The following is a 25,274-nucleotide window of genomic DNA, read 5'->3' on the forward strand; positions in this document are numbered from 1 at the left end:
GCCATTAGAGTCGCTTGGAACGCTTGAAACAATAAGCGGTTTGTGGGTCTTGGCGGTTGAGTGAAAGCTCCCACATCCCTTTTGGGCGGTCATTTCCTTATTCCCTTTTTAACATGGCCGGCCATGGCCTAGGCCCTTTTTCCCATTGTCCTCCTATCTTCCTAGCTTCCCTCCTACCACCCCATCTACCTTTACAAATTGCACGGGTGAGAGCTCGATGCTCTTTAAATTAAATCATGATGCGCTTGCGCTCTTTTATAAAAGTATTGACTTACATTTTTTCTTGTGCATTTTTTAAAATAAAATTTAGGACTTTTCTGTACTTCTTGTATTTCCATATTTTTCTTGGCGCGCCTTCGTCTTCCGTTTCACTTTTGCCTTGGCCTTTGTCTTTTGCTTAAGATTTTTTGGATTTTTCACCTTGTTTATCTGAGGGTTAACAACAACTTTTACGTATGATTGATCATCAATCTGAAGGGTACCATCGTCATTCCATCCAATAGTATGGGATCTTTAGCTTCAAAGATATCTAAAACTTCATTTTCATTTATATCCTCTTGTAATTTGATATGTTTTTCCTCTTGACTATCAAAATCTTAATTTTCACTTTCATAATCTTCCCTTTAGGATCTATTTCAGCTTTTATAGGGGCTTTGTAAGTGAAGAATATGCTCTCTATTACCTCTTTTGCTTCTATTTTGGACTTTGTTGTTACCGTATAACTAGGAGCAATACATCCATGCCTCTTTCTCGCTGTGGGAATTGATTTCAAAAGACCAAGAGGATAATAGTAATCTCCACAAAAAAACATACTCGAAATTTTTTAACTTTATTTGATGGTAAGTGCTTTGCAGCTAGTGCACATCTTTAAAATAAGTAATTTTTTAATTTGAGTTGCTTGTTATCAAGCAAAAGATTGTAAAGTGAATGTAGATGAAATATTCATGATCTTTTTTTTTTTGGGTGCTAAAAGCGTGATTGCACATTTCTTACTAGTTTGGTACCCTCACAACTCCGCCTATGGGTAGAGCAAGAAATCCACCAATTCATCCTTGGAATTGATGGAATCGAACTGAGCTTCTCATTCAACACAACCATATGCCTTATTGGCTGGTCTAAAAGGCTCTTAGGCAAGCCAAAGGTTTGTCCGTCGTTTTAATACGATAGTTTTGTGAAGTTTGTGAAGGGTAAGCTCGGCGACAGCTCTCCGAGGACCCTCCAAGGCAAAGGTTTATTATATGGACACATGGTTTAGAATTTATTATTCAACATATGCTTTAGAAATAAAGATTTAATGGCTCTGATAATCAAGGCCACCTTGTATGCACAGGGCATGGCGACCTCGATACGTTTTGGCGGCAGCGGCAGCTTCCTCGTTTCTCCTCCCGTTTGTTGGCGTCCTGGAACCATTTCACCTTTGTTTACTCGCATCTGCAGGATCAGAGCTTTCTCTGCGTCGTTATCGACGGACGCATCTTCTAACCATTACAAGGTACGTCTCTTAAATGTGTGTGAGAGAGAGAGAGACAGAGAGAGAGAGAGTCCGATTCTTGGCATTGGGGTACTCACTTCTTTCACCAGATATAAGGTCTGTTTCATAGCTGAGCCTCTTTCTTTGTAGATGGCTTGCTGGGTCGGCCTACTAATGCCAGATCACAATAGCCTCTTTTATTCTTGTGCAATATATAATCATGAGAAGGACAATGGACGACTGGTGGTTGTATTTTGGGCAATGCTTCAAAGCGGCCACGCAGCAGGCAGCCGATGAGCCACCTCTCCATAGAAACAGGCCTATAGGAATACGCCAAGGCATCTGTGCTGCAAAGATAGCCCATACATTAGGATTCACTCCTTAAGCACTAAAACTTTTAAGTAGCAATGTTTTCCCTTGACCAGCGGTTTCCCTCAAAGTGCACAAGAGATTGGCAGCCTCATAGGCAGCTTTGATATAGAAGAAAGAAGCTTAGTCAAATTTAAGTGCAAAGCTGCCATCTGGCGTTCTCAAAGCATGAGAAGGAGCTGCTTTGTTGCATGGTCTCTTTGCATTGGTGTACCAAAATGCATTAACTTTCACTTAATGCTCGTAAGGAAAATTCTTTTTAGTGATGTTGTAGTATGTGATTGGTCCAACAAGTAGCTCTTGTTCATTGCCCACAACCTTGATGCAAACTTTCTGTGTTTCTAGGAAGTATTGTATCAGGATGCATTAAAAAGTGATATTTTTGGATCCTTTGGTTGATTTGAACTTTGAAAATTTTCTCTTAGATATAGCTTTTTTAATTGCTTGAACTTGAGTTTGATGATACGGATATACACTCCACCTTTATGACTTGGATAGATGCTTGTCAGCCATAATCGAAAGATTACTAGGGATATAATTGCTCATCAAGAGGTAGCAGTTGAGAGGGGGTGATGATTCCATACCTTACAAAATGAATCTCCAAGTACTATTAGTTGATACCCATTGGTAATATGATATATGGACAATATCACCATAGTTGGAGTTTGTACCTCACACAAGTGTTGTAGTCTCTCATATAGTGCTCTTTGTGCATATCTCCAAGCTACCTATCAATCCCACTAACCAACTAGTAAAGGTCCACCCAAACCCTCCCTTATGGCCATCTAGTCCAACATAGTTGTGCCACACCTCTCGGGTATCAAACCATGATATCTTTCTATCGTAGAGACCTACAAGTAGGTTCGCTTGGTGTAGCCATAATTCCAGTGCCAAGATTAATCTTGTTGGTTTTAATTCTCTTTGATATTGATCAAGGCTTGAATTCATAAAGATAGATAATGTATGCTAATTATCTTGTACCTAGTTGGTTGTGAATTACATTTGGTGTACTAGCTTTGCCCACTAGGTTGAGCTATGTTCTTTGCTAAGGCAATTGTTGAAATCATTAACGAGACTACTAGCTTAGTCATTGTTCGAGGCAAATTACAACCTAATGTGCCTTCTCCTTATGTTCAAAGGGCTTTGAGTTTCTCTTGTTAATCAATCTCCTTTTGTTAGTGAGTGCTTGATAGGAATAGAGGCACAAAGGAAGGATGAAAAAGGGAAGGAGAATGAATGACGAAAATGGTAGGAATGATCAAGGTTTGTAGTTTGTGAACCCTAGACGCAACATAGTGAATAATAATTTTTCTATTTATAACAAGAGTGTTCTTTAAATAAGCACTGATGTGAAATTGAATAGCCTAATCATGAGAAAAAATGCGGTGCCAACCTAAACAAAATGGTAGGAATTAGCAAGGCTTGTGGTTTGTGAATCCTAGATGCAACATAGTGAATGAAAATTTTCGTTTTTAGAACAAGAGTGACCCAGAAATAAGCACAATGGTGAAATTGGCTAGTGTGATCATGAGTAAAAATGGGGTGCCAATCCAAACAAAATCGATCCAACTTGAAACTGACGTGCAGCATAATGCTACACAAGTTGTCCACGATCCTCTCAAATACATATTTGAAGAGAAAAACCAAGGAGAGTTGAGGGGTGCAAAAGACGTATGTATAATGAGACGAGGGGCAAAACATGGCTTGGCCCCCCCTTTGACTAAGAAATAATACAATTATAGACTTTGACTCAAGTATCAATAAAAAGGATCTCGAGGTTTGTTGATGTGAGAATAGTGTAGAGCAACAGAAGCAAAGAGATAGAGCTACTATAAACACAAAGAATTGAAAAAGAGAACAACAATACATGAACTTGAGAAGCAAAATCCATATATCAACGCACAAGAGTGTGTACAAAGGCATAGGTTGTGGGCATTTAGCAAATGCTCCTAGTCTCCCTCCCTCCAATATGATGCAGTGTGCATGTATTAGAGGAACCAATAATGAAGTGGGCAGAGGCAACCGATAAATAGGTTGTGTAAATACAAAGCAATGATTAGGTTGGCCAGCATTAAATGCGCCTACAGATCTAGTTTGGCAGGCATTTAATGTGCCACCTCAAAAATGAAATGCAATGTTGCTATGAGCCTTGCATCTTGACACCTAGGATATGTACATTGCTAACACCCTCTTTTAGATCATGGGTAATAAGTACAATAATATATACAATGATGAAAGACCCCATCATAATACAAAAACAATCACAATCAAATAAGACCATGAATAGCCAAACAATGGGTGATCAAACCATTGCCAAACAATGGGTGATCATGGATAGCCATCATAATATAATAACAATCACAATCAAATAGGACCATTGATAGCCAAACAATGGGTGATTAAACCAATGCCAACGTGTCTTAGAAAGACACTAATATTCATGTTAATCATATCAATTTCTAATCTTAGAGAGTAGAAACAGTTGAATCTCGATGCTTGTCATGAGCCAACTCCATCAAAAGTACTTCTGTGGATTCCCACATTAGGCCAGACTGCTAAAGTATATGCTCATGTGGGAATAGACTAGGAGCAAAAACCATAATCTTTCAAATATTCCATCATGAATGTGAAAGATAAACTAGCTCTAGGATTTGAATTGCATGGACTTAGACGGTGCCCTACCTACATATGGATGAGGCTTGGATGCTCCACCACCACCACTGATATATCTTGGACATGTCATCTTGATTTATAGCATCCGGATTGTCACGGAAATGTGAAATTTTGAGATGCTTTAATCTTGTTGATAATATTTGATTAAGTTATTAATCAAAATGTGCAAGGTTGTTTAGCATGTGTTGCACATGGCAATTATTTCATAGAACCTTTAGATACTAGTTGGTGCCAAAGACAAAAGTTGTAATAAGTTATGTCTGATAGGTACTAGGTAGTACCTGGTGTTAAATTCGGACTTAGACCAATTTATTGGCCACTAATGTCAGTGGCGACATTAGAGACTAGGCATTAATTAATTAATTAATGCCAGTCTAAGGGTTAATAACTGCTCAAGGATACTTAAAAGACAAATTGGCTCAGTCAATTCAATTATTGGCTGGTGAAATTAATTTTTTGAGCACTAGAGTAATTATTAAAATAATTTTAAAAATTAATGTTTTGAAAATTAATTTAATAAGCTGGATAATGCTGGAAAGTGGGATTAGAAGGTTGCCATTTGGCAAAACTTGCCCATGCAAGTGAGAAAAACATTTTTAGGGGCTGGTGGAAATCTATTTCAGCCATTGTGAGAGAGAAGAAGTAGTTAGAGAGGAAGGAGAGATTGTTGATGTGGTTTGCAGCCACCAGGGATTAATCCTACAGTATGAGACAATAGTTCAAAGCCCTCCAGGAGTAGGTGATAGGGCATTTGGATTAGCGGAAGAGCTGAAATGATTTCAGTTGTACGTTAGCTATTTGCAATAAAAGTTAAAGATACTGCAAGGGGCGCGAGTTTTGGGGCCAATAGGCTATCCATTGTCCAAGATTAAAGTGTGCATTTTCAATTTATGTGAATTTTATGCTTGTTGTAATTATTGTTAAATCAGGTTAGTATCACCCTTCTTAAGAAGGAAGGCTGGTTTTATGGATTGATCCCAAAAAGATTCGAATAGTGCTTGATTGGCCCATTTCAAGAACCATAAGGCAAGTAAAATCCTGCATAAGGATATCTAAAGCAAGAAAAAGCATGTTAATCTACCAATTGTTTGGATCAAACATTGAAATAGATGGTTATTATTACACCGATGTTGCAAATTATTGATTTGAATAGATCTTTTAGAGGTTTGTATGGATGCGAGTAATTATGCTATGGATGTTCTTTATCAAGACGGCTGATCCGTTGCATTTGAGAGTAGTAAACTTATCAATGCCCAAATATGTTACATCACCCAAGAGAAGGAACTGTAGGTGGTTATCGATGCGCTTAAAATATAGCATCATTATTTGTACAGTGCCCGGCTCATTATTTGGACTGACCACCACTTGTTAACATATCTTTGTGATTAGTTTGATTATTGTGGTTGTAAGGTGAGATAGACAGAGCTTATGCAAGAATTTGACTTCAAAGATTTGTTATTGAAAGGATGCAACTAATATGGTTACTGATATCTTAGTTGGATTCGCGAAGTTAATGTCTTATTCTTCTTTGAAATTTCAACTAATTTCCATTTTCTCTCAAAGGTCCTTGCTAAAATGATCTTCACATTGGTAAGATCTGCTAATTAGTTCAAGAGGGACCTAGTAGCGAGGAAGCTTTGGTAATCTGGATGCCTAAAAGCTGGCTATTAAGAGAAAGACGGTGGAGAAGTATTCCATTCGTAATGGATTACTTTTTTGTGTATGCTTGGTGATCATGATATCGGCAAGAAAATTTTATATGAGTGTCATGATGCACTGAGTGTTGGACACCTTGGAATACATTGAACTTTGGCCTTAGTTACTCATTACTTCTATTGGCTACACATTAAGACTATGGTTGAGTCTTCTGTGTGTGAGTACTCGTAGTGTCAGCTTAATAAAGCTAAATGGCACAAATAAGTGGGGATGTTATATTCTTGATAAATTTCTAATAGAACATGAAGTAGCATTTCTATGGGTTTTGTTGTAGGATTACCCCCTACAAATTGAGGCCATGAAACAATTTGGGTTGTGGTAAAAAATGGCTCAATTCATTCCTACAAAGACTACCGTGAAAAGTTACGAGTTGGTTGATCTCTTTGTTGAACATGTCTACAGATTTAATGGTTTGCTCGACGAAATAGTTAGTTGCTGGGATTGTAAATTCACTCACCATTTTTGGCAAATTGGTTTCCAAAAGTTGGAAACTAGATTGCCCATATCATCCTTGGAGCATCTTGAGATCAATGACAGATCGAGAGGAGAGATCAAACTATGGAGGATATACTGCGTGTATACGTCTCTTGTAGACAATTTGATTGGGAGCATTACCTTCCTTTGATTGAGTTTGCTTATAATAGTGCCAAGAATTTGGCTATTGGTTATCATCCATTTATATTTTTTGTATGATTATGAGCCGAAACCAGGGATTGTTGAGCTCAAGGGGATGAAAATGCAGTCCATGGTTGACTTTCTGCACGATTTATAGGAGATGCAGCAGATGATTGCTAAAGAAAGCATTAAAATGGCCTTAGGATCTCGCCATGTTTTATGCTAACTAACATCGTACTCCTCTAGAGCTCTAGGAGGGCATGTGGATGTACCTTAAAGTCCCAAAGGGCTTTGATTTGATGACTATTGGCAAGTGCTATAAATTATCTTCGAGGTATTGTGGTTCTTTTTAGATAATCTAGAAGATGAGTAGCATATCTTATGAGCTCGATTTGCCTTTAGGAATCCGATTTCACCTTGTGTTCCATATTAGTCATTTTAAAGAACAATTGGAACAAGGTGAAGTGATTGTTTCGATTGAGAAAGTCTTGTGACTCGAGGATACTGCTTGTTATGTTCCACTTGAACTCAAATTGATTCTTGGCCTTTAGGAATAAACAATCCCATGGGACCGTTTATCCCAAGTATTTGGTAAAGTGGGAAATCCAATTGGAGGCGGAGGCTGCTTGGGTCTTGTATGTTTGTTGAAGGGTTGTTTTCTCCACTTTGCCCTTGAGGATACTGCTGAGGACAACAATCATTCATAAGGGGGAAGTGATATATACTTGGACATTCGGATGGGTGCTTGTAGCATTGGTTTGTTAGAGATTAGTCATCCCTTGGACTAGCAATTCTCAAGATACAATTGGTGCAGTTAGTACTCTTGGAGGGACTAACGCACTTCCTGTTAGTTGTTTGGGATGCTTTTCAATAGTCACCAGTGTTTGAGTAGGTTTCATGGGCAGTTCAATGCCATGTAGGCAGGCAGGCTGAGTATATCGCATTTATTGCAGCTATCCAGGCAGTGCCATATTTCTCCCATTTTTTCATGGCTATTTGTTGGCCATTTCGGCCTGCACTCTTCACTTCTTCGTTTTAGGTTGGTGGGAAAGATCCAGCTCGAGGAGATACATTGATAGCCCTTGTACATTTGCCCTCTTCATTTCAACAATTGATTGCAGATTTTTGCGTTCTTCTGTCTTTTTTCTCTCTCCCTTTCTCTCGTTTTTATTGTCTTTCAATCTTGTCCATACGCTTCTGCATTTGCTGAACTTTGACATGGTATCAAAGTAGTGTAGAAGGGCTAATTGATAGTCAATAGACCTGATTGGGAGGATTCTTCGTGACACAAATTTGAGTCTTCAGCCTTTGGAGGCTGTGGTGAATAGGTTGTGTGTGGAGGAGTGAAGTTACTATTTTTTGTAGTTTCTTGCTGTTCGTGAAGGAGGAAAGGCTATGTTTTTAGCCTTTTGTTGTAAATTTTTGAGTTTTCATCGCCTTTGGCTGGTGAAACTCTTTGAGGACGAGCGGAGGAAGTCCTAGTAGGCACGGGCACCATGTAGGAGTTAGAAGGGGCTGCCCTTGCTTTTGTGTCGGTCATTCCATTTACAATGTGTATTGAAATTGATGTGGAGTTTCGGGCTATTATGGACTGTAAGGTCCTTGTGTTGCCGGCTTTTCCTTTGGATCAAAAGCTTGATGGGGAGAATTATTGCATTTGGCGCGTAATGATGCTTGCAATCTTGGAGTCTTATGATTTGGCGGAGCTCATGACCAAGGCTGTAGACCGTCTTACAACTTGTGATGCCTCGAAGCTTTTTGCAGATGAGAAAGCCGGGTTGATGAAGGTATAGAAACATTGGGACAAATTGAATGCCCATATACTCTCTTTCCTATCTCTCTCTCTCTCTCTCTCTCTCTCTCTCTCTCACATTCCAGCCGTCATTGTCACATCGAGCACTTGACCGTGGCTCGGGAGATATGGTTGGAGCTTGATTAACTGTACAATCGGATTACCGTGATGAAGTGGTGTCTTTGGAGATTCAGATGAGGATAGGTGCTCTATGCGCCAAATCTAGGATATGATCTCCTTTTAGTGCACAAAGATCTGTGCTGTTGGTTTGATAGTCTAGTTTGATAAGAACTCCTCTTGAGTTCTTGATGGTGTTTCTTGATAGGTTCTTTGTGCAAGACATGAGGAGAATGGAGTCTACAAGATGTGGTCTTCTTTTTTCTTTTTTTCTCTTCTTCTTTCTTCATAGACTCAAACCGAACTTGAGAATGTTCGGTTTGGTCACCTCAACTACGAGTGCCTTTAGAAGGCAGCTCGTGGTCAAGTGGTATGTGAGATTTGGGTGAGCCATCCACCATGTGTATCTTGTATTCATGGTAAGCATCATAGGGATGCTTGCTTTGATAGACATATGTAGATCCATAAGGATGGAGTCCCTTAAAGGGAGCTTGTATTTTATACTAATTGTTGATCATTTTAGTAGGATGACATGAGCATATTTCTTTAACCTTGAAGTTTGAAGCATTTTCACATTCTAAGGATTGGTTGATGTGTGAAGAGAACAGATCTGGTAGGAGACTCAAGACCTTGTGTTCCGACAAGGAAGGGGAGTTTGTCTTCCATGAGCTAACTCGTTTCTATGTCGTGGCATTCACGAAGGAGTTTGCCGACACGAATATCCCTCAAGGGAATGGCGTATTGAAGCGGAAGAATTGCAATGTGATTGAGATGGGGCGGACTATAATGGAGCATCAACAAATATCTCAATGTCTCTGGGCCGAAGCAGTGGTTGCCATTGTCCATATTCTTAATTGATCCCTTACTTCGGCCGTGGTTGGTATGACACCTTTTGAGGCTTATTTTGGACTGAAGCTAAATGAAATCAGCCTTCCTTCCGTGGATGGGTGGTAATTCCCTAATAACAACTTAGTTACAACAGTAACATTTATTACAAACTGAGAAATGCAAAATAACTTACAATCTTGGACAATGAACACCTTATTGGCCCCAAAATTGGTGCCCCTTTCGGTATTTCTTTAACTTAATTGAAGAAGAAGTTGATGTACAATAGGATTCTCCCAATCCCTTTTGGTATTCTAACTCCCCTTGCTGTTTAAAATGACCAATAAATCTTTAGTCTCAATCGGTAGATGAAAAATGCGCAAGAACGAGTATGATATTAAGTAAGTTAAGTATCAAAAAGTATGACATGACTTTATTTACTAGATAAGCCATGAAGTAATTAGGTCAAAAACCACCAAATGAAGTCGTTTTGAAGAAAAAAGACGTTTTTGAAAAAATAGGCCAAAATACATGACGTTTTTGATGCCTGGAGAGAGAGAAAGCATTAAAAAATCATCCCTATGCCACCATCCAATAGGTAAGCAATCAAAATGAATATTTAACAAAGCTCAATTAGCTTTTGATAAGTAGCCAAATGAATCGGTGGAATGCATGCTTTCTCTCATGCCTATAAATACATCCCCTATCCTTTACAAAAAAAGCAAGAAGGAAGATCTCTTGATGATGAAAAAACTTCTCTACTTCTCTTATCCATTGAAGCTCTGAGCTTTGAAATAGAAAAATATCTTTGTTCTTCTACCTCATTTTCATTTTCTCTACCCCCTGTTATGCTTTCGTCCCATACAACCATATCGCTAAGTGAAACGTCGGGGAAATTTTTCTGGACGACCACCAACTCTCCTTGAACTACCATGTCAATTTTGCTTGATATTTGATGGCTCTGTGAGGTTGCAGAAATTCAAAAAGCACATTTGAAGCAAGGGAAACAAGGAACGTGGGCGATGGAGAAAATGATGTACTAGGAATTAGCGAGATCTCGTCATAGTAAACTTGAGAGAGGTAATATCTCGTCGATTTGGAAAAAATTAATATTTTATAAGCTTATTGCTTTATTTGTCTTTAAATGATTATAAACACATTTTAATGAAAATGTATATGAAGTGTCACGCATGAAAATAATCTAAGTAATATAATAATTAAATATTCAGTGAATTTTTTTTCACTTGAAAAAGGATTATATGCTTGTCATTTAGAAAATATTTTAATTAAGGTTTATTTCGCGATATTTATTGTTATTTAGTTAAAGACGCATGTGATCATAATAACAAAAAAATGGTAGATGATAGGAAAGGAAATATTTTATTAAATTTCCTTGAAAGTGACTATCTCTATTTTATTTTGCTAATAATAAACAGACACATACGAATTTTATAATAATTTATGAAAAATCATTTAGATAATATCATGAAATAATCAATGCATTAAATCAACGAAAAATTATATAGGAAAATACATACTAGACACGCATAAATTAGGTGCGTGAAAATATACTTCGATGTCTGAAAGATGAAAAAAAAATTTGCACTTATGATTTTTGCATTGCTTGCAATAAAAATTTCAGAAAAATAATCAACATCGCACTAAGGACATAGCTAAAAGAAAATTAATCTTTCTAGATAACGTTGAAAGTTTGGCAGATGGTCAAACATCGTCGATTAAATCATAGAATATGAGTAGAATAAAATAAAAATTATTTTCTTGTTGAAAACACACGTAATGTATTAATTAATGATTATATTAGCAAGAGCGTTAATATCATGAGTTGACCCACGTATGAATCAACGAGATAACCTAACCCAAAATATTGAGAATGTTGAAGTGAAAACAACTGTGAAATACTGGACAACCATGAAACTATCAGTATCAAGAAATTAAATAAATATCGGAAGTTTGTAGGACTTATTGGACATTGATAAGAATTTGTTGATACAAATTCTAAAGTTTAAACAGATTTGGAAAAGCATTTGAAATCTTGCTAAGCGGCGCGGATTAGGGTAGGGCAGTGCATGAATTGTTTACCATAGGCATAAATGCCCATATTATCTTTTAGGGTAGAAATACCAAATTTTTCATAAGGATAAAATAGACTTCTTATACTCAATCAGATTCACAAAATAACTTGTGGATCCCGAAAAAGAGTTGTAAGTAGGAAGGGAAATCCTAAGAATAAGGTGAGACCTTAAAAGAGAAACCTTAGATTTGGGTGGGGCTACTTCCTATGCTAAAAACACTTGTTGCTGTTTCTTTTTGATTTGTGCACGCATTGATGATTGCACAAGAAAGATTGATTATGCTTGTAGTAGTTAGATGCGATTGTAAATATATAATCAGGATAATAAGAGGATGGAAATCTTGGAGGGTTTTTTTCTTTTGTGCAGATAGAAGGGATTTTCCGGTGAATGGAAGTTTATCTTTTGCGTAGGCAAAAGGGAAAAATAATTGTAAATAACTTTGTGAAATATGTTTTGCCAAAAGACTGTTTTCTTTGTCTTTGTGTTGTGTCCTAAAATTACGTGAAGGAACTTGTGATAACGGGTTAATTAATGAAGTTGCTTTTATATGTCATAACTTAATGTGATAGGTAATTAAAAAACTAAAGAAAACCATTCGTGGGAAGCGTGCGGACAAGACCCTTAACGGATCCATCCTACGGATGGGTGGTCTCGATAAGTTGGAAGCTTCTCTCAAGAGATTGAACGAAACGTTAATTAGGAAAAATTAGGCAGAGCTGAGTGTTGACTTACCTAGGGTCAGGTCTTAAAACCCTGATAAAAAATTATCTTAGGGAAAAGGTGCGGTGGTTGTGCTAGAACTCCGTTAGGGTTCCCTGAATCCTAACTAGTTACTGGAAAAAAACGTTGCACTCCATGAACCAAGGGTAACTACGATCGCTCCAGTTGGACGAGAAGCCCTTGTGAGATACCTCCGATGGAGCTAGCTAATGTATTGAGACTTCGGTTGTCAAATTAAGACCGCGAGCTTGCAGATTGATCCTCATGGGGATGGCCGGTATCTTCCATTACGGGGTGGACTCTAGGAAACCTAGATGATAGACCTTGTGCATTCTCGTGAGTGCAGGGCGAAGCTGTCTAGGATAGTTCTCCAATGAACCATAAAACATGTTGCCAGGGAATTGTTAGGCATGCACGTGACAGATTCATTCGCTTAGTCACACCATTAGATGACGGATTATAAGGAGTTGTAAGCTCCCGTTTAATCCCATTGATATCCCAAAACTTAGTGAAGTCTTTAGATACATACTCTCCCCCATTGTGTGTTTTTATGCATTTTAATTTTAAACCCTTTTGAGTAGTAATAAATGCATAAAACCTTTTAAAAGCGTCCAATAGCTTTCTAGAATGATGATTAAAAAATTACATAAAATAACAGAAATCACTATGAGTTTTTATTAGCATGGTACATACATTATAATGGACTAAATCCAAAATACATGCCTTTGTAGAGACTCCATGAGTATGAACTCTTTACATGTTTTCCCAAAACACAATTATCACAAAAGTCAAGCTTTGAGGTTTTTACATCAAATCTTCCAAGCGAAGAAAGTGCATGTAGACCCTTTTGGCTCATGTGTCCAAGACGCTTGTGCCATAACTCGATAAGTGATTGCACTTTTGAAACTGCAACAAACTTTTAGGAAGTGGCTTGCAGTGAAGATAATGTAGAGTTTCCTTTTTACCGCCTCTAGTAACTAGCATGGATCCTTTCTGTATCTTCCTCATTCCACCACCAAAGGTAGTGAAGTAACCCCTGCTGTTTGACTGCCCAACAGAAAGCAAGCTCTTTTTAATACCAAGTACATACCTAACATCACGAAGAATCAATTCTTGGCCATTTTCAAGACCCAGGTGTATGGTGTCCATTTCTTCAATATTACATGCATGGTTATTCCCGAGGTAGACTTTTCCAAGGTTACTTGTTGCATAAGAAGAAAAACACTCCAAAGATGGAGTTACATGAAATGAAGCACCACTGTCAATAATCCACGATTGTGAGAAATCATCATGAGCAGACGACAAGGTATCTATCACATCCCTTTTAGTGATATACATGTCTTTCGCTGTCATAGCATGTGGATTTGAAGATGCAACTAGCAAATCAACATCTTTATCTGCTTCTATCTCTTCAATAACAACATTAGATATCACATTTGCCTTCTTTGTTTCTTTAGGGATAGAGCTGCCATCTTCTCATTCTTTGTGCCTTTTGCATTAGCCTACTTCTCGTATTCTTACTCCTTTTTATAGTACCTGCAATCGGAAGGACTATGATGAAGGTGGCAAAGTGTGAAGTTTGAGCCTTTCAGTGGTGCACAAGATAGGTTGAAAGTACTTGTTATTCAGCAGTTTGATGCAGCATACTCTGGAGGCAACTTCACATAGTCATCTAAGATACGAAAGGCAGCCACATTTTTGAAGGGAAATGCATTGTACTGGTGGTCTACACTTCTTATTCAAGAGAAGTCACCTACCACTTGGATCCAGTTCAAGCAAATGTTTGCTTCAAATTGATTGACAAGTAGCTTTGAAGTAGACATTATGGTAGCTTGGAATTAGTCGAATTCCAAGGATTGTAACAACTTGGATTGGTACAATAAGAAGTTTTGGGATGCATTGCTGTTGGTTACTTCTTATCGCATAGTATCCCTCTATGAGTTGGTGGAGAAGTATATTTGTGGTTTGTCAAAGGGTATTTGAGATTTTTGCATTAAGTCCATTGTTTCGAGTATGCCAATCCACATGTCATTGAGGTCAAGATTGAGAAAAAGGGTAAATTTGAAAATAAAGCTGAAAATCAAAGCAGATTTTGGCACACAAAGAGCGGAAGATGAAGGGTAAGGTTTCCAGAAGGTACTTGGTGAACTTTCACAATTGTTCATCAATGGATACTCAATGGATGGAGGAGGATGACTTTGTAGACCATCCTCAGTTGTTGTAGCTTTATCTTGATGCTTTCTAGTTATAGCCTTGGGGTTAATCAGGTTCAGCAGAGTAGGGGTCTAGAGTATTACTTGATGCTTGTGAGGAAGTTAGCACCTCCGCTCCTTAGTGATAGACAGTTTTAGATGTAGTGGATCTCGGATGTATTTAGCATACATTTAGGATACTATAGCTAGCAATATGTTTGCTAGATCACTATTCAGTGTACTAGTGTCTATGTTTGGAATGCAGATGGATATGGTTTTCTCTGCAGCTCTAAAACTGTATATTTGCATTGATTAATGATCATCGTTGATTGATTAACGAATGCTGGTTTTTAGTGTACAATCATTAATATTCAGTGGGATTCAATTGGTTTTATAGCATATGTTATGATGCCATTGATATTTTAGCCATGGTTTATACTTGGTTTATGCTATGCTATGGTTTGGTTTTGCTAGTTGAGTTGAGCTCATGAGAAATAGACATGTCACATGATAATCTGGTAATGATTTTGAGATTCTTTGTGAGTCTTATGTTATATTATGTTGGTTGGTAATTTTTAGAACGTGTGTTGTGTTAATTATAATGCCTTGTGGAAATTTCAGTCCATTATTTTTCTTTTGATGCATTTGACAATGTAATCGAGGACGATGGCAAGGATTTTAAAGGGGAGGGATGTCATGAGGACATGTATTTTTGAAATCTCACTTTAATATGTGGATTAATTTTTAATTATATGGTTAAGTAAATGCTGCATAAATGAGGTGTAACTGGGTTTAGAGTAAATTTATGAGCGTGGGACCTAAGGAAATCATGGGATGTCAAAGGCAAAAGTTGCTATAAGTTATGTTGCATAAGTACTTGGTGGTATCTAATGCTAGTTGTTGGCCTAGGTCATTCATTTGGTCATAAGTGTCAATTGGTGACATTGGAGAAGTGGCGTTTAATAGTACTTAACACCAATTTGATGGTCAAAGATGGCTCAAAGACACTCCAGAATAGAAGTTGCCTAGCCAATTTAATTATTGGCCAATCAGATTTTTTTTTTGGGCTTCGAAATAATTATTAGATTAATTTTCAGTATTTAAAGACTGAAAATTAGTATTTAATTATGGATAATATTGAAAAAACCATTTGGGAAGGCTGCCATTTGGCAAACTTGCCCATGAAGGTTGATGGGAGGTTGAAGAAGAGGAAAAATGTGACCATTCTACTATTGTGAAATGTGGGAAGCTGTTGGAGCTGATTGGGACTGATTTTCCTCCATTTTTCAGTATGAAAGAGTAGGTTGGCTGTAAGTGACAACTCTTGGGGACCCCAAATTGTAGGTGATAATATTTGGGCTACTAGCGACAGCATTTATTGCACGTGACAACAAGGAGAGGGTTCCCAATAGCAAGTAACAACATCTACAGGCTATTGAGATAGGGCAATAGCAGTAAATGATTGATTTTCTTTAGTTCTTCGCGAAGAAAGTTTGAATTTTTTCTCTCCTTAGCATTCTCTCTTATTTCCCAGTCTTTTTATAGCTTTGCTTCAAAGATTACAGCATTGAGATTAGTAGAGGTTTAGAAATTTCAGATTTCTTTGCTGTAAATCCTAATTTGTAGTAGAATTTAGGGTCTAGCAATAACTTCGGGAAGTGTGTCAAAAATTGGATGCTCCAAGACTTGGATTCAACAAGGTTGCAGTTGTTTCAGTCAAATTCAAGTGGAGGGACCAACAAATCAATGAATTTGGGGGGTTTTTCATCTCTATCAAAGTGGGTGAAGGTCAATTGATAGCCTGAATCAAGGAGCAAATTAGATTGAAGACTTGGTGGTTATTTTGGATAGCAAGGGGAGTTGGAATACCGAAAGGGATTGGGAAAATCCCGTTGTGCATAAACTTATTCTTTAATTAAGTTAAAGAAATACCGAAGGGGGCCCCAGTTTTGGGGCCAACAAGGTGTCCATTGTCCAAGGTTGTGAGTTAATTTGCATTTCTCAGTTTTGTAGTAAATATTGCTTTAACTAAGTTGTAATTAGGGAATTACCATCTATGGAAGGAAGGTTGGTTTCACCTAATGTAATTTGTGTAGTGTGGATACTTATTAAAGTGCTAAAGTATAGTGTGCCTAGAATCTAGAGTTAAATTAACTCTAGTTGAGCTAGGGATAGATTTTACTTACTTAAGACCTATTGTACTTTCTCTCTATCATTCTAGTACTTTCATCTTTTGTGTGTGGGATTGATTGCACTCTCACTCTCCCTCTCTCTTCCTCCATTTCCAATAGAAATGACCCTGAGGGAACGTTTTGCCTCATCTAAAATGGCACCATGTGGCTTTTCTTGTGGGTTTGAAATGTTTTTCCTAGTGTTTGCCAAGTGGCAAAATTGTGGAAATGAATAGAGTTTTAGGCCATGCTTATATTTGCCTATCCCCTTAAGACACCCACAACCTTTCACTTTTCCTCCTCACAATGTCACCTTCCTTTCTCCCTTTGTACATTTTTCTCTTCTTGTTGTAAAACCTAATTTATAGTAGAAATTTGGGTTTGATAGGTACCTCGGAAAGCATGCTCAGAAATTAAAGGCCTAGAGACTTGAATTTTAGTAATTGAAGGGGCAATTTTAAGAGATTCAAGTGGCCATTTAGCTAGTAAACATTTGGGGCTGAACTTGTCACCAAGGAGCACGATTGAAGGCCAATCCCTGAGCAAGTTGAGGGGCAAATTGGTTTGAAGGCTTGTTGGTCATTTATGGCAGCAAGAAGCACTTGGATCAATGGAGAAGATTAAAGAATCTTAGTGTACTCTATCCATTTGCAATAAAAGATAAAGAAATACCACAAGGGGCGCCAAGTTTTGGGGCCAACAGCCCGTCCTCTGTCCAAGATTAAGCAGTAAAGTATGCATTTCAGTTTATATGCTTTATTTGTTGGTTGTAATTATTGATTAGTCAGATTATTACCACACTCTATGAGGAGGAAGGCTGGTTTCAAAGACGAGAGCACAATGGAGAATCAAAGGTTGATGCAAGTTGAAAATGTTTGGAATGAGTAGCAATTGAATAGAGCAATTAAAAGCAATGCGTGGGCTGCAAGTGAGGAGCAATTTGGAGGGAAAGAAGTTAGAATAAACTTATGAATCCCCTCTAAAGCGCCGCCCGCACACCACCCCTCCCCCACCCCCCCCCCCCCCCCCCCCCCCAATTTCGACGTTCCCATTTTGGGCTGCCAAACTGCAATTTCTTCCCCCTCCTCCCCTCCGTTTTCTTTTACTCTTTTCTTCTTTGTGCGTGTGTTTTCCTTTCTCTTTGTCTTGGTTCAGTTAATTATTATGCTTATGGATCTTGTGATGTTGTGGAATTTCTGTAAACAAGTCATGAAACCGAGAATAAGCACAATCACATTTTGTGATACAAAGTGGCAATAACATAGGTAAACAAAAGAGAGAGAATATGCCAATCAAGCTTTTATTCATGATAGTTTGAAAGTCAGCTCTCAAGATTTAAAACATCTTGGCAGATTAAGCATACTGAAACTTACATATTTTCTTCTAGAGATTTTAAACAATGTAATTTCATTAGTTTACATGTGGAAGGAAATTGTGATTTGTTTCATGCATTTGGAAATAAACTTAACTTTTAATTGACTTGAAGAGTTGCAACTACACGAGCTTTTTGTTTGTTGGATTATCAAACATAACTATTATGCTTCTTATCTTGTGTTTGGCGTTCTTGTGTATTGCAGGATCAACCTTGCAATAGTCAACTTGGTTTTGCTGATGGTACTTTGGGAAATTATGAACAAGATGCAATGCTAGAACCTGGAAAGTCATACCTTTTATTCTTGGGAACTGGTACTAGTGAGGGTATTCCAAGAGTTAGTTGTTTGACTGACCTGAATAAGAAATGCCCGGTACGTATGACACTGTTTTTACAGCATTTTTTGTTACATGTTATAATTTGGGGGATCTCTATGATACATGGTAGAATTTTCACCATTAATAACCATGTGTCTATGACCCTTGTTAATCTTGGCTGTCCAAAAGAATCATTTGAGAATCTTGTTGCTAGAAAGAATATTATTATTGACTATGTTAGCATTGTGCTCCTTTTCATACATGAAGACATTTCTTATGTGTTGTCCTATCTGTTGTTACCCATGTGTAAAAAGGTATTGGCACATTGACCTCTTTGAAACTCTCCATATCTTCTGGTTCTATTTACCAAAGTTTCCACCAAAGCTATCCCCAAGCTTTGAAGGTTGACTTTCTTGTTTTTCTCACTGGGCCTTTGGCTCTTTAGCATCACTCCCTACAGACCTCATCATGTCCTTTTTGTGCTTCTTTGATAGGCATTCCCCCTCACAAGATTAGATGACCATTGTAGCAATAAGACAACTTCGCAAACAAACACACCTTCATACTAGCTTCTCACCTTTCAAGGCATCCTTGAATTGAGTTCCACTAGCATTTTTGTGCTTTTCTAGCTTATTAGGCTCTATCGTCAAGCGTGTTCTTCATAGGTGCTATGCTCCATAGCAGCATTGTTATCCTTTGTCACCTTTTGTGGAGGTTCCTTCTGTCAGACATTTGGTGTGGACTACTCCTCTTGGCACCTCCTAGGCTACTTTTTAGCTCCCCTTCCTTTGCTCTCCTTAACGAGAGCTCTTCCTCAATGGCTTCTTGTTGATTCCTTCTTCACACCACTCCTTTCATGTGGGGGATTCTTCCCTTGTGTGATAAATGAGCTAGCTTGTATATAGGTGTTAGAGATGGGTGCAATGATGGAAGTGTAGAAGACTATTGTAATATAGTGCACAACACAAGAGAAGAGAGAAAAGAGAAAATACAAGAACAAAGGAATACTGCAAAGAGAAAACTCATAGATATGCTAGGGAAATGGAATCCATATACCAATCATGAGATAGTTGCATATAACATTGTCATTGGCTATGTGAGCATTGGCACCAGCTCCCTCTCTCCAGCAACACTTGCTTTGAATGATTGCAAGTGACTAACTGTGGAGGAGGGAGGCGAGAATAAATAGGCAAAAATAATTCCTAAGAATGCATCAGGTTGGCTAGCATCTTGATGACAAAAAAAAAAACCTTGGTTTCAATACTTGTCTTCGATATCAGCCTTCCTCTCCTTGTTATACCTTCACCTATGCATTGCATGATTTTATCATCTTTGTACTAGGGCACTCGGGCAAGTGAACAATTTTTCCACGAGAAACATTGTCCAAGTGGCACCTGCTGCATGAGCATTCTTTAGCATGTAGCATACTATGCATCCCATTGAGTAGAGCATCACTAGATGGATCTTAAGTAGCACCACCATTCTTCTTCACATGATATGCCATCACCTTTCCCTTGTCATCAATATTCTTGAGTGGTTGGGTAAGCTTGTAGTGTTTTGTGATGTGTTGGGTGTACCATTTCTACTCCTGTCTTTTGGGTCATTGTTACTTAATTGGCCGTCACCCCTAAAATTCACTTTTTATTAAAAAAAAAAAAGTTTAATGTGGTTTCATCCGCCTTTGTAGGGCTTGGTAGGCCATTGAGCAGCCGACAAGCATCCTTTGTTCGATGTCTTGTCCTCTTTGGGGTGACAACTTGGACTCCCTCGATAAGATAACTATCGCCTCTGTAGTCTTGGTAGGCCACCAGGTAGTCGACGTGGACCCTTTGTTTGATGCCCTTTGGCTGCTCTAGGGTGGGATGCCTTGAGGTAAACATTGCCGGCCTTTCCTTTTAGGCTTACTTTTAAGCGTGAGAGGGGGTGTTGAGCTAAAACATGCTTTATAGTTGATTAGCATTTTTAAATAGCCAAAAACACGCTTAATTAATGAAAAACACAAATTTGGTGTGCGGTTCAAGAGAGTTTCAATGCCTCCCCAAAATCTTAGATTTTTGGGCCACCCTTTAACATCTATAAATAGATAGGCTGTGCATCATTCAGCCTTGTTCTTTTGTGTAGGTTTCTCGCTCTACCGTATAGAATTCAGCCATCAGCCACCTACCATTTGCTGTCCAGCCATTGCCTTGCTGTTTGGAGGTCTCCATTTACTGCGTCATCATAGCACCTGATTTAGCTGCATTTTCAGCATTTGGTGCTAGGCGACAAGTTGTTGCCATCTCTCTCACCTAATGATTGCTGCAGTACCTACGTTTTTGTTGTCCAACAAGTTGTCTACATCAGCAAACACCTCTCTTGTTGTTGCCTCAGTTCCCTGACACTCTGGTGATCAACGTTTGGTGTTTTCCGCACTCCGACACTCTGATTGGTGGTCATAGCACTTCGGATCCATCTCCGGTGGATGTCACTCTCCGACACTACATTGCTATGCCCTTGGGCATTTTGTACACTCTTACATTCATTTACAACATTCATTCACTTTAGAGTTTCTTCTCTCTATGTTTGTCTTTGTGTTTCAGCTTTGAGTTTTGCTTTTTGCGTTTTGTGTTTAGGGCTTGAGTTTTGCTTGTCTCTGTCTGAGTCTTTGTGTTTCAGTCTCTTTCGTACATGCTGTGTCTCCTTAGTGTGTTTTGGTCTCTTTCAGTCTTTTGTGCATGTTGTATTTCCTCAGTGCAAACCCTAGTATATCTTCACACCGGGTCCTCATGTAGGTGATGATACCATGCGAGACTGCGCAATGGAAGGGAATCACGAACATGGAGAGAATGTTAGAGATCATAGCCTGTTTGGTGGGCAGGCAGCTGCACAGTCGGACCAGCAGGCTGCTGCACAGTCGGACTGCCACGTGGCAGTCCGACTGCCTGCAGCCGACTTATTCCAGGCTGCGCCCTATTTCTGGCGCCCCATTTCAGGTAGTTTTTTCGGCTATATATTGCCGACGTTTTCAGCAGTCTGGCCACTCTTCTCTGTCGCAGATTATAGACCGGTGCCGTGCAGATTTCTGTCTCTGTTCGCAGATTTCAGACAGCAGACAATGCAGACTGCAGCAGACTTCGAGGTGGACAGCAGGTCGCATCGTCGAGGTGGAGACACGCAGTCCAGCGCACTGCGCCCGTGTATATCTTTGTATTCAGCATTCTTTATACAGCAGATCTTCATTGTACACTGTCTCTTTCTCTCCCTTCTCTCTCTCTCAGTCCTACGCTTCCGCACCGCTGCACTCTGACATGGTATCAGAGTAGTGTTTGAGGGCTGACTGAGCGCAGAATCAACCTGAAGTGGAGTTTCCATCGCGACACAAATTTGCGTTTTTTGTGTTTAAGGGCAGACAGGAGGGCTGCGCCTTGGAACAAGGCTGAAACAAGTGTGGGCGCACAGGAAAGGAGTACAGGTGGTGGATTTCCTGCTGTTTACTGCTGTTTGACGCGGAGGAAGTTTGAGTTTTCAACCTAAAAGTGCAAGTTTTGCTTTTTCATCGCCTCCGGCGGGTGAAGAAGCTTTGGGACGCGGAAGAGCCTTAGGAGGCTGAGTTTTCCCAGTCAGAGGGGGCTGCTTTTGCGTTTGAGAAGGCATTGCAGGTGAAGATGTCTACAGAGATGGATCTGGAGTTCCAGGCGATTATGGACCGGAAGGTGCCTGTCTTACCGGCTCTTCCTACCGATCAGAAGCTCGACGGCGATAACTACCGCATTTGGCGCGTTATGATGTTGGCCATCCTTGAGTCCTATGATTTGGCGGAGTTGGTACAGGAGGATATTGACCGGCCGTCGGTAAGAGATGAGTCCAAACTCTTTTCCGATGCTTGTGCGGAGTTGGCCAGGGCCCAGTCTCATTGGGACAAACTGAATGCCAGGATTCGATCCTTTCTCTTTCTATCATGCACTACAGCCGTGATCGCTCACATCGAGCACTTGACGGTGGCTCGTGAGATATGGCTGGAGCTTGATCAAATGTACAATCGGATGACCCTGATGAAGAGGGTTTCTTTGGAGGTACAGATGCGGACCTTGTCCGTCAATAAGTCTTCTTCGCTAAGGGAACACATTAACAAGCTAAGGCAGCTACAGATGCAGGTTCAGAATGCGGGGAAGCCGATTTCCTCCGAAGACATGGCGATTACACTATTGTCCCAGTTGCCGCCACGATTCGGTACATTTTACTCTGCCCTTATTGCTTTGGGGCGAGAGTCTACTCTTTGCTGGGAAGAGTTGGTTCCTATGGTCTTGGACCAAGAGGAACAATTAAAGGGACAGAATGCTTCCAAGACGGAGGCGTTGACAGGTCAAGCCTCTCAGAAGAAGGGGAAGGACCAAAAGAAGAAGAAGGGGGATAACAAGTCCAAGAAGGACAAGGAGAAGGACAAGGACAAAGACTCCACATGTCATATTTGTGGAAAGACTGGCCATTGGAAGAAGGATTGCCCTGACAAAGACTCGAAGGACACCAAGAAGAAGGAAACCAAGGATTTTGAAGCAGTGGCTGCACCCTCATCGGCTGCATTTCTACATCTAGTTATCATTGAGGACGCTTCACCGAATGCTTTTGATGCTGCGATGACGGCTCCCCAAGCTCGAGAGTGGATTGTTGATAGTGGTGCCTCACGGCACATGACTCCTTCATCAGATGGTGTTGCCCAGCTGCGACCTTCGCATGGGCAGGTTCTCATTGGAGACAGCTCTTCAGTTTCTGTTGCAGGTCGGGGTAAGATGCAGCTTATTCCGGATGGACGAGGTGGCACCCATATCTCAGAGGTTTTGCATGTACTAGGATTAGGGTACCATCTCCTTTCAGTCCATAAGATTTGCTCCCTTGGTCTTTTGGTGGAGTTTGATAGTTCTACAGTGCGAGTCCTTGATCGTAAATCGAGGAAGGTTCTATCATCTGGATATGAGGAGAACGGCATTTACAGACTGAAGTCTTCCACTGCCCTCTCTACTCTTCTTTTTACCTCACAGTCACAGTCTGAGTTATGGCATGCTCGGTTTGGTCACCTGAACTATGACTATCTTCGGAGGGCGTCACGTGGACAGCTTGTTCGAGGGTTGCCGGATATAGTGGTGAGCCAGCAGCCATGTGTCTCCTGCATACGGGGGAAGCAGCATAGGGATGCCATTCCCCACACAGCTTTGCGGCGGTCTACTTCACCGATGGAGCTAGTATCTACGGATCTATGTGGCCCTATGAGGAATGAGTCCCTGCGTGGGAGCTCGTACTTCATGCTGATCGTGAATGACTACAGCAGGATGACATGGGCCTACTTTTTGGCACTAAAGTCAGAAGCTTTCTCGCACTTCAAGGATTGGCTTCTCTTTGAGGAGAACCGATCAGGCCGGAAGTTGAAGACCTTGCGATCCGACAAGGGAGGTGAATTTGTGTCTAATGAATTTGCTCGGTTTTGTGCAGATAGAGGAATTCACCAGGAGTTTGCCAATACCAATACTCCTCAAGAAAATGGTATTCTTGAACGGAAGAACCGCAGTGTGATCGAGATGGCGTGCACCATGATGGAGCACCGACAGACCCCTCAGGTTCTGTGGGCCGAGGCTGTGGCTACTGCAGTCCACATCCTTAATCGATCCCCTACTTCGGCCGTGGAAGGGATGACTCCATTTGAGGCTTATTTTGGGACGAAGCCAGATGTTTCTTACTTCCGAGTCTTTGGGTGTGATGCCTATGTTCACATTCCCAAGGCTCACCGTGATAAATTTGAAGCGGCTTCCCGAAAACAGGTATTTGTTGGCTACAGCTCCCAGTCCCAAGGCTACCGACTGTATGATCCCGTCAAGCGGGATGTATATACTAGCCGTGATGTACGGTTTGTGGAGGTTCCGGCTTCTTCAACGGGTGAGGAGCATCCCGTTCTTGGAGATCCAGGGGAAAGTTGGGCTCCTTCTTCAGTTCCACTGGAGCTCGTGCCTTATGAGTATGATTCTGTTTCTGACACAGAGTCTATAGTTCCACCGGACCCTACTGAGGAGTTACCACCGGTGGATATTCCGGAGTCTTCTACTGATGGAGAACGACGGGGGGAGGTTCGGCCTCCTCCTCGCTGGGTCCGTGACACACTCCGTGATTCAGGGATCGAGGGGGTTCTTGAGGAGTGGGGACCGCAGGATGGTCCGCGGCGGTCACGGAGGCACCAGGCGCATTCTTCGGAGCTTGTTTGCTCCAACTATTGTTTGATGTCCCGAGTTATGCAGGATCGTGAGCCCACCTCCGTGAAGGAGGCTTTACAGTCCGCCCCATGGAAGAAAGCTATGGAAGCTGAGTTGGAGGCTATTGAGAGGAATGACACTCGGTCACTCGTGCCACGCCCTCCGAAGAAGAAGGTGATTGGAGTCAAGTGGGTCTTCAAGACCAAATATCTCAGTGATGGTACTTTGGATAAGCACAAGGCTCGCCTTGTTGCTAAGGGTTTTGCACAACGCCCAGGCATTGACTGTCATGACACCTTTGCCCCCACAGCTCATATGGCAACCATTAGAGCTGTTCTTGCTTTGGCTGGCCATAGGAGATGGCCTGTTTATCAGCTGGATGTGAAGTCGGCCTTCCTGAATGGTGACTTGAAGGAGGAGATCTACGTTGAGCAGCCTCCTGGCTTTGGTTCTGCGGATGGGAAAGTCTACAGGTTGAAGAAGGCCCTGTATGGCCTCAAGCAGGTCCCGCGAGCTTGGAACGAGAAGATTGATTTGTTCCTCTAGTCTCAGTTGGGATATCGGCGGTCCAAGGCCGATCCGCAGCTGTATGTTCACACTTCCGGGGATGGTTGTG

General features: G+C 40.4%; 1 protein-coding gene across 3 annotated transcripts in view; it reads left to right on the plus strand.

The window, feature by feature from the left end:
* Positions 1–1,118: 1,118 nt before the first annotated feature.
* LOC148026558 (Metallo-hydrolase/oxidoreductase superfamily protein) overlaps positions 1,119–25,274 on the plus strand; it is a 99,029-nt gene continuing 74,873 nt past the window's right edge. Inside the window, exons 1-3 of one of the 3 annotated variants that reach the window (XM_087690997.1) lie at positions 1,119–1,229; positions 1,331–1,492; positions 18,332–18,499. In XM_087690997.1, the coding sequence (XP_087547123.1) occupies positions 1,334–1,492; positions 18,332–18,499 (327 nt within the window). In that variant the 5' untranslated portion in view covers positions 1,119–1,229; positions 1,331–1,333. Of the gene's footprint in view, positions 1,230–1,264; positions 1,493–18,331; positions 18,500–25,274 lie in introns of those variants that run through there. The other 2 variants (XM_087690996.1, XM_087690998.1) reach the window with 2 other exon arrangements.

Source organism: Lygodium microphyllum, chromosome 13, assembly GCF_053477565.2.
Source record: "Lygodium microphyllum isolate KBCC chromosome 13, Lygodium_microphyllum_v1.1.10, whole genome shotgun sequence".
Taxonomy (NCBI): Eukaryota; Viridiplantae; Streptophyta; class Polypodiopsida; order Schizaeales; family Lygodiaceae; genus Lygodium; species Lygodium microphyllum.